Genomic DNA, 15,902 nt, shown 5'->3' on the forward strand with positions numbered 1-15,902 from the left:
GGTATAATATCATACAACTGCTCGACGATTTCCAAGGTAAAAACATGAGACCCAAGGTATAATATTATACAACTGCTCAACAATTTCTTCCAAGTTGAAAACATGGGACCCAAGGTATAATATCATACAAATGCTTGACAATTTCTTCAAAAGTAAAAACATGCAACCCAAGGTATAATATCATACAAATGCTCAACAATTATTTCCAAGGTAAAAACCTGGGAGCCAAGGTATAATATCATACAACTGCTTGACAATTTCTTCAAAAGTAAAAACATGCAACGCAAGGTATAATATCATACAACTGCTCAACAATTATTTCCAAGGTAAAAACATGGGACTCAAGGTATAATATCATACAACTGCTCGATTATTATTTCCAAGGTAAAAACATGGAACCCAAGGTACAATATCATACAACTGCTCAACAATTTCTTCCAAGGTAAAAACATGGGAGCCAAGGTATAATATCATACAAATGCTCGACAATTATTTCCAAGGTAAAAACATAGGACCCAAGGTATAATATCATACAAATGCTCGACATTTATTTCCACCACAACCTCCGCCGCCGCCGCCACCAGCACCACCAGAACATCCTCATCCACATCCTCCTCCTCACCATCATCCTCCTCACCATCATCTTCCTCATCGTCATCATCATTCTTATACTCATCATTATATTATTCATTCATTCATTCATTTTTTTTATTCATTCATTTTGGCATTCAGTTGTATTTCTCGAAATTTTTTTCTTTGGGATTTGGTAAGATATTCTGGCTTGCTCTATATTTTAAATTTCGTTACTGTCCTGTCAGATGGCAGAGGGACAAGGTGCACACGCTATATTTCTCCACGCGCTAAATGAAAAATGTGGTAGCGCACGCCTTGCTTGTGCGCCGTCATGAATCTCTAGGTCCCTATTATAAATTGACAGGAAATCGACATGGAAACTTACCTCAACAACCAACATGAAGCGCGCATTCTGTTATCGTAATATCTATTGTAATGCACTTGCAAACTTATGGAATGAATTTTAAAGATTCTTGTACGATGTTAGGTGATGATGGCAATGCCCTCGCTGTGTTGAGCTCGTCTGGGAATGATGACTGGATCTCAGTCGATTACGTCCAGGTACAGCTTACAAGTAACCAATAATCGCTGAGTGGAAGGGGTATGGATATCATCAAATGAATATTAGTAGGAAAGTGCCTCAACTTCAATGGATATAAATCTGTGGATATTTATATTTTCAAAATATTAAGATGTTGCATATCAAATACGACCAGCTAATAGTTTCGCACAAGTTAGATCCAGAGTCCTAAACAGCCTGTGTCAGCCGTGTTTTGTTCTCCTGGCAAAGTACCAAGTGGGAAAAAGCATTCATTTCCATCGGGTGATTTGCAGAAGCTTATGCTGATTTTTTTATTGAATCTGGTAAATAAAGAATTAAACTTTGTTTTTAGATGGTTATTTCGAGATATTAGCACATGTGCCTTCCAATATTAATTGTAAGCAATAACAAAGGCGTGGCTGACAAGGATTCTTTAAGCCGATCTAAGCTTGTTTGACTTCAGGATCATATCCATTTATTCGCATGCCATTAATTTTCGTTTAACAGTACTTTACCGCTATTTTACTTACCCACAGATAGCCAATTAATCAATATTTAAAATGTGCATTTCACGTTGTCATTTTAGGCAGACCCCAAGGGACCCGAGTTCTCCACCAAGTTCGAAAATACCCAGCAGTCAGTTCGCGTCAAATTCAGCTCTATTCAACTCACGGCCGTCAAGGAAGCGCTGGCTGCTTTCGAGATATTTTTACTTGAACTTCTTGAAAGGTGACTTATAATTAAAGCGCTTCAGTCGAGATATTGGTACTTGAACTTCTTGAAAGGTGACTTGCTATTAAAGGTCTTGGTAAAGGTAAATTTGACACCACTGTTTGTTTTTGTGGTTTTTGCAAAACCTGTATCAATAGTTCTTAAACTTTATTTTTGCAAAAAGAGAAAATCCATATATCGCATTCTAAAGACGGCTAAAATGGGCCTTCGCTGTTTCCCGTGACCTGTTGACCGTGAATTTACGCCATATCTTTTACTTTTCTAGCGTATTATTTTAAGGCGAGAACTCGAGCTTGTCGGGCGTAACCTCGCAACGGGTTTTAAGATAGCGCCTTCAAATTTTCGGTATTTGATAGATAATTATGCCATGTCATAAAGTGTGAGGAATTTTCCATTTTACACTGAAGATCGCTTTTATAGCACTTTTCGTGTCCAAATTTCGCCAGAAATGAGAGTTCCAACTTTGATTAGTGATATTTTGATGACAGTGTCAAATAAAAAAGTCCTCACACCTTTTGGTAAATCATCTATCTGTCATTGAGATGCAATTACGTGCAAATGCATGCGCAATAACGCGAATGTGCATTACGCTCTAGAGTAAACTCCGTACTTTTAAGTTTGAGGCCTCAAAACTTAAACACGGAATTAACTATTGCAAAAATAAAACTTGCAGGAGATAACTCAATCTGTTATCTTTTATTTGATATATAATTCCTCAACCCAACATAAACCACTGACACTGTTTTGTGTTTGGCATAAGAGAAGTTTATTATAAAATCACTACAAACTGATAAATGAAAAACTAAAATAATAATAATAAACCTCTCTGCCACCAAACCACCGGCCAAACAACAAAACAGTGCAGAAGGCCTAACTACTGGCCTGAATGGAAGCACGTAGCTGGGAAGCAAGCGCCAATTTTGATTGATTACTAAATTCTAAATACAATTTGTAAGAGTCACTAGCCCAATCACCATACAACTGTATCAATTCCCCTGGTACTCCGTGGTTAAACGCCCAAGAGGCACAGCCGCGTCGAAATGAGTGACCCCGATATGAGTCAGCATGAGCAACCCCCACTGAGCAAAGCGCCAGACGAAATTCGGTAACGAAACGGGACTTCGTCAAAGCAAACGGGCCTGAATGACCAAGCAATAAAAACAGCGGTTTGCGTGCAGACGCGGGTACCAGGCGAATCATGTTGTTGTAGGCAGCGACCGGACATAATAACGAGCCTGGAATACGTAACAGAGGAATGTGTAATCGACGCTGACCGAACTGAATAGTTTTTGTATGCTTAAACGTGACGATAAGCCCGTGTTCGTTACACAAAACATCACCCCGTGTGAGATCGCGGGTAGGGTTAAATGCCTTAATAGAAAGCGGTACGATATTAGCTATACGCGCCATAAGAAAAAATGCAAAGAGAAATGCGCAATACAATGTAGAAGAGTTAGCATCATGTTGAAAATCTACTGTTCGCGCAACTAGCAATAAAAGGCTAGGAGTTACCGGTGGAGCCCTCTGAGGTACACGTGGTATCCTACGGGAAACTCCCCGCAGGGCTAGGGATAAACTAAAATCCTTAGTAAATGCATAGTCATAACCGGCGAAAAGATGTAATAACTTGACCCCACTTAAATAATTACGAATCGAAGGTGGTGCAATCGAACGACTTAAAAACTGTACATAAAGACAGACCGTATCTATGTCTGCTGGTAATGGAGTCAAGTCAAAATATAAGCAAAATAGAAAAAAGGCCTTAAATTGAGTCTTTAAATTACTATATGTCCCTGTGCTATAAGCAGCTTGTAATGTCTGTCGTAGATCCTTTTACAGAGAGGCCAAAGCCGAGGAATCTGCAAGAAAGAGCGAGCGAATAAGTTACGACTGGAAGGCGAATAACCAAGGAGTCGTGAATGTGAAATGGTCCGATGAGATTGTAACACCCCTACGATTGGCGCAACGAGCGCTCTCCAGGAATCGTTCCTTAACAGTGGAGGCAACGGAGCCCCATCTTGAAAGCAAATCTGAATCACAATTCAACACAGACGGTAGGTGAACCGCTCTGATCTCAAAATCATAACTCGCTGACAAATAACAAATCTCGCGAAGACAGGAATTCAGGAAGGGATGGCGAGTTCTACCAGAATTCAATACCGTGACAGCAACCTGATTGTCACAGCGCACGGTTAAACGGAGTCCCGTCCACAACTTAAGCGCCACCACCATAGTGAGAAGTTCCAAACAATTTATATCGAGGGACTGAGCAACAACCACATTCGGAAATGAAGCGTGGAAATATTCATTGTCACAAACGCCTCCACAACCAACCAGGCAAGCGTCTGTAGAAAAAACTTCCCCCGGAGAACTCCAAGAGGTAGTTTTAATCATAGATACTCCGTTGTATTCCCGCAGGAAATGACACCACCAAATAATATCCTTGCGAAATTCCGCGGTTAAATTAACGTGAAGATGATTGTATTGAACTGTTCGTAGCAGACTTTATACGCGCGAGATAAACACCCGACTCTGACGAACACACTTTGAAACAAACACAAGTTTGCCAACTAGGGATTGTAACTCCCGTTTGCGAGCAGTTTTGCGGTTCCTCCAATCATGTAAGAGGAGCTCTAACTCCGCTAGCTGCTCAGGACTAACTGACAACGTAAATGAATTCGTGTCGACCATCACTCCCAAACACAGCATGAGCGATGAAGGCGGACAAGCTTTGGAAACAGATTCGATCAGTCCCAGAGAGGAGAGAAGAGTCCCCAACTGCTCAAAATCGGAAGTCGCAGAGCTAGCCTCAGAAACCCCAATGAAATCATCCAAATAATTAAATAAAACTTTTCCTTGCTGTCGATGAATCCAAGCTACCGCTGAGGTGGCGCGCTGACATGCCTGAGCAGCAGAGCGTAACCCCATAGTTAAAACAGTGTCAAAGTAATAATGTCCGTTCCAAATATACCCAAGTAAACGGTCATCGCCGGGATCCACAGGAAACTGCCTATACGCCTGCCGCAGATCCCTCTTATAGAGAAAACAACCCGGGCCAAACTGCACGATCGCTTCCACAATGTCATCTATAGTGGGATAACAAGTCACGAACGGATCTCCCAGAAAACTATCACACGGAATACCATCATTTACTGAACCGCCCTTAGGCCAGCTCAAGTCCACAATTACCCTACGTTCTTCAGAATCTCGCTTGGGAACCGTGTTCAACGGTGAAGTAACAAATCCACCCAACGACCAAGCGAGACTTCACGTTGTAAATGCTCTGAAACTTGAGTCGCAAAATTGAGCGCACCCCGGTGAGTGCGAGCATCAAAAATAGGAACAGTATCGCCAGTGAAACCCACCGGCCAACCAAACTCCAGGAAATCACAAATCATTTGGTCGTTATAATCATACAACAAAGTCCTCCAAGTATTGATCTTTAGGGAACTTGGAACGGGCAGGCGAGAAACCACAAAGTTCGGGCGACCAGAACGAAAAACTAACTCACGTGCGTACAAATAAAAATCATTCGCCTGCTGAGAGTCACGAGGAAAGGCCGTGGAAAAACCCCGACAGTCTAGAACACCAGCCTCCACCGGCTGAGGAAAACACACATCATGAATATAATCAGCGCCCGTGGAAAAGCCACGACAGTCAGGAACTGCAGCCTTTAGCGGCTGGGAGCAAGCATAAGCATTCAAAGCACAAAACGACATATCCGGAAATGAAGCAATTGATCTTTAGGGAACTTGGAACGGGCAGGCGAGAAACCACAAAGTTCGGGCGACCAGAACGAAAAAACTAACTCATGTGCGTACAAATAAAAATCATTCGCCTGCTGAGAGTCACGAGGAAAGGCCGTGGAAAAACCCCGACAGTCTAGAACACCAGCCTCCACCGGCTGAGGAAAACACACATCATGAATATAATCAGCGCCCGTGGAAAAGCCACGACAGTCAGGAACTGCAGCCTTTAGCGGCTGGGAGCAAGCATCAGCATTCAAAGCACAAAACGACATATCCGGAAATGAAGCAATAGTAACGGAAGGAACGCCCCCAATGTCTTGACCAAGGGCGAAGTTTATCAGTTTTTTGATTCCCCTGAAAGCGGACAATCAGATGAATCCTCTCTATGCGATTCCTGTTTTCTCTATTGTACCCAACAAGCCGCACAAATATGTTTTACCCATTTACGTTCGCCTCGGACGTAACCATAATGATCCTTGGTATGAATGCGAACGCCCCCAGGACCGTCACAATGTTTCCCTGGCACGCCAAAATCATGATCATTTACTGGCTTCTTGCAGCCTGGACATTTCTTTTCTCGCGGCATCGTAACAGTGGAAAAAACAATATGAGCTTGATATATAAACGTTGAAAAGAACAAAGAATTATAGAGTGAAGCTGTGAACGTGTGCTAGCAATCAAGACTAGAGATAACTGAAATACAATATGCTGGCTTGAGCAATTAATCCCTTTAAGCTAGGTGCCCAAAGGGGGGTAAATTTGTACATGTTGCGGCGCGACAATATTTTTTTTTCCGCAGACACGTCGTTTACCTTTACCCAGACCTTAAAAGTGCTCTAAAAAGAATAGATATTACAGACGTTATCAGACACTGACACCGATTTTAAAAGAGGCATGAGCTTCGAGACATCTGTAATATCTACCCTTTTTAGCGCTCTTTGAAAATCTATAATCATGCTTGTTCGTCTATCACCAACCGCTGCAAGCCGCCAACAATGCTTCTTTGCATTTTTGCAGCGATGATGTTAAGACACTTACACCTCTGCTGCCAAGTAAGTTTCAACCCCTCGAGACCATAGAGGAAAACGAACAGCTAGAAACACGAGCCATAGAACCAGGTGAGTTTGAATATAGATAAATGAGCCAATAACGCAAATTTGCTAGTTTTTCTTCTGAACAACAAATCATAGTCATAGTCATGGGTGTTACCGCTGACATCCCGGCTCATAAGAACGAAAACGCGTTTGTGCGTTGCGATAGAGTTAGATGGAGTTAACACATTAAACATTAAATATGTTTGTTTTTTGGTTTTACGAGTAACTTTTTATTATTGGTATAGAATATAGAAGCAATGATGTCATTTGTGCGGTTATTTTGGGAAAGTCCGCCATAAAGAAATGAAATATTTAGAATTTGTGTAGCGCAATCTAACATATCGAGACAATCAAGTACATTTCGCATGTGAGATACGGACGGCTCCACGCAGCTTAAAGTCATGAGTGTAAGCACTGTAACTGAAGATATGAAATGGGCCAGCGTCCCCAGCGGTTTTACATCCTTCAATACATGATAAAATGCGATCCTAGTCTGAGAAGACAAGATGTTCAAGGTCATGATTCTCCCATATTGGGATTTCAAATAAAGAGATTCCTCGTGATGCTTTCGGCTTTGTGAAAAATCTCAATCCGGATCGTTTTTTTAAAAGCACAATCGGAATGGGTGGCCATGGAAACAACGCTACAAGAATACTGTAAATACAATGACAATTGTACAGCAACGGTATGGTAAAAAAGATACAACGACAATTGTACAGCAACTGTATGGTCAAAAAGATACGACGACAATTGTACAGCACTACTGTATGGTAAAAAAGATACGACGACAATTGTACAGCACTACTGTATGGTAAAAAAGATACGACGACAATTGTACAGCACTACTGTATGGTAAAAAAGATACGACGACAATTGTACAGCAACTGTATGGTCAAAAAGATACGACGACAATTGTACAGCAACTGTATGGTAAAAAAGATACGACGACAATTGTACAGCAACTATATGGTCAAAAAGATACAACGACAATTGTACAGCAACTGTATGGTAAAAAAGATACAACGACAATTGTACAGCAACTATATGGTAAAAAAGATACGACGACAATTGTACAGCAACTGTATGGTAAAAAAGATACGACGACAATTGTACAGCAACTGTATGGTCAAAAAGATACAACGACAATTGTACAGCAACTGTATGGTAAAAAAGATACAACGACAATTGTACAGCAACTATATGGTAAAAAAGATACGACGACAATTGTACAGCAACTGTATGGTAAAAAAGATACGACGACAATTGTACAGCAACTGTATGGTCAAAAAGATACAACGACAATTGTACAGCAACTGTATGGTAAAAAAGATACAACGACAATTGTACAGCAACTATATGGTAAAAAAGATACGACGACAATTGTACAGCAACTGTATGGTAAAAAAGATACGACGACAATTGTACAGCAACTGTATGGTCAAAAAGATACAACGACAATTGTACAGCAACTGTATGGTAAAAAAGATACAACGACAATTGTACAGCAACTATATGGTAAAAAAGATACGACGACAATTGTACAGCAACTGTATGGTAAAAAAGATACGACGACAATTGTACAGCAACTGTATGGTAAAAAAGATACGACGACAATTGTACAGCAACTGTATGGTAAAAAAGATACGACGACAATTGTACAGCAACTGTATGGTAAAAAAGATACGACGACAATTGTACAGCAACTGTATGGTAAAAAAGATACGACGACAATTGTACAGCAACTGTATGGTCAAAAAGATACAACGACAATTGTACAGCAACTGTATGGTAAAAAAGATACAACGACAATTGTACAGCAACTATATGGTAAAAAAGATACAACGACAATTGTACAGCAACTGTATGGTAAAAAAGATACGACGACAATTGTACAGCAACTGTATGGTAAAAAAGATACGACGACAATTGTACAGCAACTGTATGGTAAAAAAGATACGACGACAATTGTACAGCAACTGTATGGTAAAAAAGATACGACGACAATTGTACAGCAACTGTATGGTAAAAAAGATACAACGACAATTGTACAGCAACTGTATGGTCAAAAAGATACGACGACAATTGTACAGCAACTGTATGGTAAAAAAGATACGACGACAATTGTACAGCAACTGTATGGTAAAAAAGATACGACGACAATTGTACAGCAACTGTATGGTAAAAAAGATACGACGACAATTGTACAGCAACTGTATGGTAAAAAAGATACAACGACAATTGTACAGCAACTGTATGGTCAAAAAGATACGACGACAATTGTACAGCAACTGTATGGTAAAAAAGATACGACGACAATTGTACAGCAACTATATGGTAAAAAAGATACAACGACAATTGTACAGCAACTGTATGGTAAAAAAGATACGACGACAATTGTACAGCAACTATAAGGTAAAAAAGATACAACGACAATTGTACAGCAGCTTTATGGTCATAAAGATACAACGACAATTGTACAGCAACCGAATGGTCAAAAAGATACGACGACAATAATACAGCAACTGTGTGGTCAAAAAGATACAATGACAATTGTACAGCAACTGTATGGGCAAAAAGTCTACCCCTCAGTACAGTACCTGCTTGACTAAGTTTACCTTAAGGAAAACTCTAATAAAGAAACCTCCATGTTTTGGTTAAGCCATTCGATTGAAAAATTATCCATCTAATTTCAGTCAATCGAGAAGTAGTAGACATAGCGATCGAGGCCCACGTGGAAAAGATCAGCATCAAAATGGTGTCCAGACAAAAGCTTGTAGGATGTGTGCATGTGAAAGGTAAGCTAACAATTATACCGGCTAAGTTAACGAAGGCCAATCGCGCTTTCTTTAAAGACTGTTGATCATCCTTTCCTTTGGTATTGTTTGCATGTGAAAATATAAGTCTTTTGATGGCTTTAAAAAGTACAATACTTTTTGACGATATATTTGATTGAAAGTACTTTATTTATTTTATTGCTTGAATAAGCCGATCGAAAAGGACTCTTTGTGTGACTTGGCCTTCTATAAACGGTTTTTCAGCCGCCATTTTGTAATCCTAGCAAAATATGGTGTGCGGGAAAGCATCTGTTCATTGACTGATCTGTAAATGAATTATACAACTTTGCTTTTTTTTAGATTTAATACCATCTTTTTGTTAAAAAATTTAACAGTATAAAGGTTTGGTGACATTTGAATCTTCAAAAGTCGCAATAATTATGCTAAGTCTAAGGAGTTTAATGTTTATCTTTAAATCGTAGGTCTTAAAGTAAAAATCGAGCAAAGGGGACCCGAGACCAAAATCGTGACTATGTAAGTAGGCTGGTAAGACCTGATTTATGCTCATGGTGAAGTGGTGCGTTGAAAGCAAATAGTCAAGTGGTAAAATAACACTTTAGGGTGTGGCATTCAAGGGTCGGTTGGCTCTATACACCAATAGATAACATTTATCCGGCACTTCAAAAACCGAGGTCAAACGACAGGGCTATGACAAATGATTTCTTTGCGCAAATGCTGCGAAAACTGAGGCTGAGGGGTGGTCTTTCAGACCCAGCAGGCTCGACATGGCCTCGAAACTACAGGCGTAAAATACATCACTTCAACCTTGTGTTGGCCTAACCCTAACCCTGGCTCAACCAGGTCTACTCATAAGACCTACTGTAATCTTTCTTTTTTACGCCTAATCAGTTGGCGGAGACTTTCTAAAGCTTATCTGTAGCCCTTATGGTCATATCACTGATTTATCCAGGTTTTTGTTTTCTGAACTTGCTCTTGTGTTTTTTCAAATGATCTTTTCCGTAGGCTTAAAGATCTTGGAATTACAAATGCGATGGCAGGAACTTTCTACCCAAAGGTACAAAGCATTAACAGGGTCTTCTTGTCTATTGTTACCTCCAACGTGGGAAGAATGGAAGCTCCTATCCCCTAAAGAGTGTCGCCCAGAATGTCATTTGCCTCCTTGTTTACATTGAAAATTACATAGATCCGAATGACCAAAGTTCATGGGCCGTATGGAAGCTCGAGCTCTATAAAACGGCCCAAGCAAACTATGACAAGTATTTTGAGCGATTCGAGACATTTTTTCTTGCAAAGTGTTGCCTTGTTTCTGAGCTGGCCATACGGGGGTATACATTCCGCTATCAGCCAATAGGAGCGTGTGTAGTAATTCTTTAGTGCAACAAATACAGGGGTAAAGGTGTTAAGTAAGATTCTCTCAGTGACTTAACAACAATAATTAAAAACTTAACCTTTCAATAAGGACATAATGGGTCATATACTTTTTTAGACCAATCCTTCCGTGATATCCATTTAGAGTTTCCTTCGACCACCCTGTTTGTCTTCAAGGGCGGCTATCCCCCCCTCCCTTACTACCCGTGAAAATGATTTCTTTTTATGGAATTGGGGGTTCTCGTATAATATGACGTACTTCTTTACCCTATTCATGATATCCCTATATTCCATATTTCGACATACTCTAACTCCCATGAGTTTTCTCTGTCTTAGATTCTTTGCTTGGAAGATAACACAGTATTCGAATGTGAGGTATGTGTATTTCCTGAAACGACTTCATCATGCAGCTGGGATGAACGAAAGATATCTATCCTTCAGTTGATTTACTGACTGAGTTACAGTCAGTAAATCAACCATGAGAACATTTGCTATCCACTAACCACAAAATGTTCCCGCTACACCCCCACTCACCTCAGTGATTTGAATAATTAAACAGCTACATACTCATAGCATATCAACACTGTTTCAAAGTGATTTAAAAAAGTGCTTTTATATTTGAGGAGCATTCGTTTGAAAATACAGCAGTTTATTTGCAAGGAAACCTCAAAATACCAATCTATGAATGAAGTCTCACATATTATTTACGATATTTGATTGAAAATATATTGGCAACTCGCTTGAATTGGCCGATGGAAATGGATGCATTGTGTGACTCGGCATTGAGCGGGATCATAAAATGGCGGCGTCTGATTAATATTTGGAAACTGACTAGCATCATGTCCTCAGATTACACTATTTGACAACAAGAGCAACTCTGTCAAAGACCCATTGGCCGTGGATGTTCTCATCGACCTCAAGATTGGCAGATTCAAGTTTGTGTTCTTAAGTGGTTTCACTGCTCATATGCAGGTTAGCTTACAAGACTTCATGATGAGGGGTTTTTTTTTAGCTAATAGGGTTTTAGCATAATATTTGCAGAGTGATGGTGTAGTTTGCTCTTTGGGCAAGGGTACCTTACGAGATTTCATGATGAGGGGTTTGGAATTAAAAGGGTTTCAAGAAAGTATTTGGAGAAAGAGGGTGTACCTTGCTCTGTGTGCTGCTAAAGCTCCCACGAGTTTTATTTTTTGTATTCCGGATTTCAAATCACCCTGATTACCAAAGGCAGGTGGTACAGAGTTACTTAGGCTACAGTCTAATTAAAAATATTACGCTAAAAGTGCTTTGCTTGGTCAATTCTTGTGATCTACTCCCTGTTAAATCCGCATTGTTACCAGTCTACTTACGGAGGTCCGACGGAAACCTCAACCGTTAAAAGACAAAAGAATCTATTAGAATCCGAGATATTTAACAGGCCATCCGCTCTAAATTATCGATCACATCCTCAAAGAAACTTCCAATGGACACACTGCTTTCAATATTTTGAAATATTTTTCGCGTTTTCCGTTAAAAATCATCGGATATTGTTAGGTAATCGACCGGAAGTAGACAATGCGGCTTTAAGAAAACCCGGCCAATTGACGTTTGGAAATTTTGGCTGCTGCCCAAATCGTTGGAGCAAAAGGGATACTCTTCTTTACAAAACAAACTTTTGAAAGAGTAGAAAAGCTGAAGAAAGTGTTTTTGGTTATGGATATTTTATGCTGTGAACAATTACAGTGCAATGGATTCTGGGTATTATAAATGAGCTTCTTTAAATGTGTCCTTGAAAGGTTATATATGCTGCTGCTGATCACACTCATTGTTGCCATAGCACTGACTGAATCTGTTGGTTTCTTTGTTTGTAGAGTTTTGTCCAAGCCCTGATCAGCCCTGAGACCATGTCATACGCGCAAAACATCACGCAGAACGCTCTAAAGACAAAGGTAATGCAACACTCTTTTACCTAGCTCAAAACAGACATCGTCACAAAACACCACACAGAACGCTTCAAAGACAAAGGTAAAGCAACACTCTTTTACTTAGCTCAAAACGGACATCGTACTAACAAATATGCATGAGATGCTGGGGTAGATAGATATGTGTTAAGCTAGTTAGCATGATTAAAGAATAGACGCCTTAAATGTCTCCTCTACACCTATTTCAAATAAGGTTCAAGTGCACTAGGTTGCACTCAAAAGTCGATGTATTGTAACCCAAGGTATCAATTCAATATTCTTTTAGGCGGCTATTAATATTATCGTGTTAACAGAATTCATAGTACCCCTATAATTGAATATATAAGTATACAATACTACATAAGTAACTATTTAAAATAAGATTGCACTCAAGAATCAATGTGTCGTAGCCCGGTGTGGCTCATGGTTAGCATATAAATGGCTTAATCCTGGTCTCCTAAAGCCATGCGAATGGTCACGAGCACATGAATGCTACAATTTTTGAAGCCTGGGCTTGTTTTTCTTTATGCTTATCCGCTTATTTACTTGATGACCATAAAACACTTTGGATCATGACAAAGATTCTCCAAGTGCAACCTTGATTTTAAATGGGTGTATGATTGCGTCATTATTCATGTGACAGTTTAGAGGGTGTTGCATTGGGCATGTAAGAATAGAAAAGATCATGTCTTATATTTGTTTGAAGCATATGTTTAAAGTTGTTCTGAGCTCAGCTCCTTTCCATGTATACTATCGCAAATGCTGTAATCTTAAGCTTAAGATATGAAAAATGGATACACTTCCCAAGACCTTTTTTGTATTGATTACTTAGTCATGACCTTTTTTGTCCTCTTTAGGCTAAAAGTCTTCAAGAACGTGGCACTAAACTTGGCCTAAGCATCAACGTCCACGCGCCAAAGCTTGTAATCCCTGGACACTCAGGGTCACGTGACATGCTGGTAGCTGATCTTGGCAACCTTGAAATTAACAACGCGATAGAGAAAACCCGTCATGGTGTTTTGATTGACAATATGGAAGTGACACTCAGCTCGTTTGAAGTGAGATGGTAAGTGTACCTTGCATGATACTTAGAGATATGGGATATGCTTTACGTTTTTCATTGCGACGTGCGCTAGCGTGGCCACCTTGCAAATTTTTTGAAGTAAGCCACTCTTATATTTAATACGCGTAGGAAAAAAGTGTGTGGCATCTCTCACGGACAAAAGGAGCAAAAGGAGAACTTCGTGGTTTTCAAGCAAATTACAGTTAATGTTCAGGCGGAAAAAAAGAGCACAATGTTGACAGGATATCACTTTTTTTGCGTTTGCACGACGTCAAGCGCACGCATTTTGTAAACAATCATTTCAAAGAGGTTTTAAAACTGCCACAATAATATCGATTAAATACTTAAATATTCGATTAATATGTAGAATAAAAACTGGTTCCAAACATCTTTCAACTTCCATTTGTTGTTAGATTCAGTTCTGATATCCTATCGGTCCATGTTTTCTTCGTAAATATGACTTGACAAAACAAATCTCAAGCTTAGCCGATCATATAAAGCCACATACCTTCGAATCACATTTCAAGAAAGAAGTATGGAACCCACCACCAAATATATCACCAAGACCGGGCCGATAAAGCAAGGATTCGTGCTTTTCAATGCTCATAATACAAATGTGTTGGAAAAACTTTGATTGCATTTGACTTGAATGTAGGACGGCGAACTCGCATGAATTTCCCGCCAAACACTCTGAACACAGGGCCCCCAATAAGGCCGAGAAAAGTGGAGAATAAATATTTTGGGCGTAAACAAATTTTATAGAATAAGATAAATGTAATTTATAATGAAACTTTATATATTAAGACACAGAGGTATAAATTAATTGCCCCCGATAAGGAAGAAAAAAGTGAAGGAAATATTTTGGGCGTAGGTTTTTTATAGCGTAGCATATACAATTTCTGTGATCGATCAGGTTTGTATGTAGACGTTCGCTGAATTTGATTTGTAATAAATATCGATAGCAATCCTGTTATATTGGCTTTCCAATATTGTAAAAAAAATCCTATGCTTCAAGTTTTGGCAAAACATGGAGGATTGGCAAAACATGGATTTTTTAAAATCGAATTCATATGATTATTATGTAACCGTTTTAATTTTCAGATCAGATAGTGGCTCTAATGTCTTCTATGAATTATAAACGTGAATGTTTCACGGGTACCCCCTTGTAACTGCTAATGAGGATGCGAGAAGCTCGCTATCTGATTGACATAATTCACTGGCCAACCAGTGTGGCAAAGAAGTGCTCCAACTTATCTGCTCTCGAATTCTCCTGAACAAAATCACCTCGGTTTTAAAAACGCTGTGCCAATCAGGCTTGCCATTGTCATAAAATCGACTTGTTGGTATCCCATTGTTTCGTAGCTTCTCCGAGGAAGAGAATTTTGATATTGTCATAAAAACGACTTGTTGATATCCCATTGTTTCGTAGCTTCTCCGAGGAAGAGAATGTTGATATTGTCATAAAATCGACTTGTTGGTATCCCATTGTTTCGTGGCTTCTCCGAGGAAGAGAATGTTGATATTGTTATAAAATCGACTTGTTGGTATCCCATTGTTTCATAGCTTCTCCGAGGAAGAGAATGTTGATATTGTCATAAAATCGACTTGTTAATATCCCATTGTTTTGTAGCTTCTCCGAGGAAGAGAATGTTGATATTGTCATAAAATCGACTTGTTGATATCCCATTGTTTTGTAGCTTCTCCGAGGAAGAGAACGTGTTCAGTAATCACTTGGTGGAGCCAATCAGGCTTGATATTGTGGTGAGAAGAAGACTTGACCCAGCCGCATCACACATTCCACTCATTGAGGTGGATGCCGTTCTTGAGCTACTGCAGGTTAGTGATGGTGATGATGAGGCGGTTGTAAGGATGGTGGTGTTGGGATAGTTATAATGGTGGTGGTGGTGGTGTTGAGTTTGTAAAACCGCGGTAGCAAGGGTGGTTGTGGTGGTGTCGGGTTGGTTATGGTGGCTTTTAGGGTGATGTTAAGGCGGTGGCAAGGGTGGTGGTGGTGTTTGGTTACTTAATATGGTGGTGGTGGTGTTGT

At 39.7% G+C, this 15,902-nt stretch overlaps 1 protein-coding gene across 2 annotated transcripts in view; it reads left to right on the forward strand.

Moving 5' to 3' along the window:
- The window catches only part of LOC5513895 (intermembrane lipid transfer protein VPS13A-like), a 145,441-nt gene that overhangs the window by 46,814 nt on the left and 82,725 nt on the right, over positions 1-15,902 (forward strand). For both annotated transcript variants that reach the window (XM_048721947.1, XM_048721948.1), the window contains 11 exons: positions 1,061-1,134; positions 1,701-1,843; positions 6,613-6,713; positions 9,383-9,484; positions 9,946-9,997; positions 10,487-10,538; positions 11,189-11,227; positions 11,702-11,824; positions 12,703-12,780; positions 13,650-13,858; positions 15,553-15,691. In XM_048721947.1, coding sequence (XP_048577904.1) covers positions 1,061-1,134; positions 1,701-1,843; positions 6,613-6,713; positions 9,383-9,484; positions 9,946-9,997; positions 10,487-10,538; positions 11,189-11,227; positions 11,702-11,824; positions 12,703-12,780; positions 13,650-13,858; positions 15,553-15,691 — 1,112 coding nt within the window. The remainder of the gene's footprint in view (positions 1-1,060; positions 1,135-1,700; positions 1,844-6,612; positions 6,714-9,382; positions 9,485-9,945; positions 9,998-10,486; positions 10,539-11,188; positions 11,228-11,701; positions 11,825-12,702; positions 12,781-13,649; positions 13,859-15,552; positions 15,692-15,902) is intronic.

Source organism: Nematostella vectensis, chromosome 14, assembly GCF_932526225.1.
Source record: "Nematostella vectensis chromosome 14, jaNemVect1.1, whole genome shotgun sequence".
Taxonomy (NCBI): Eukaryota; Metazoa; Cnidaria; class Anthozoa; order Actiniaria; family Edwardsiidae; genus Nematostella; species Nematostella vectensis.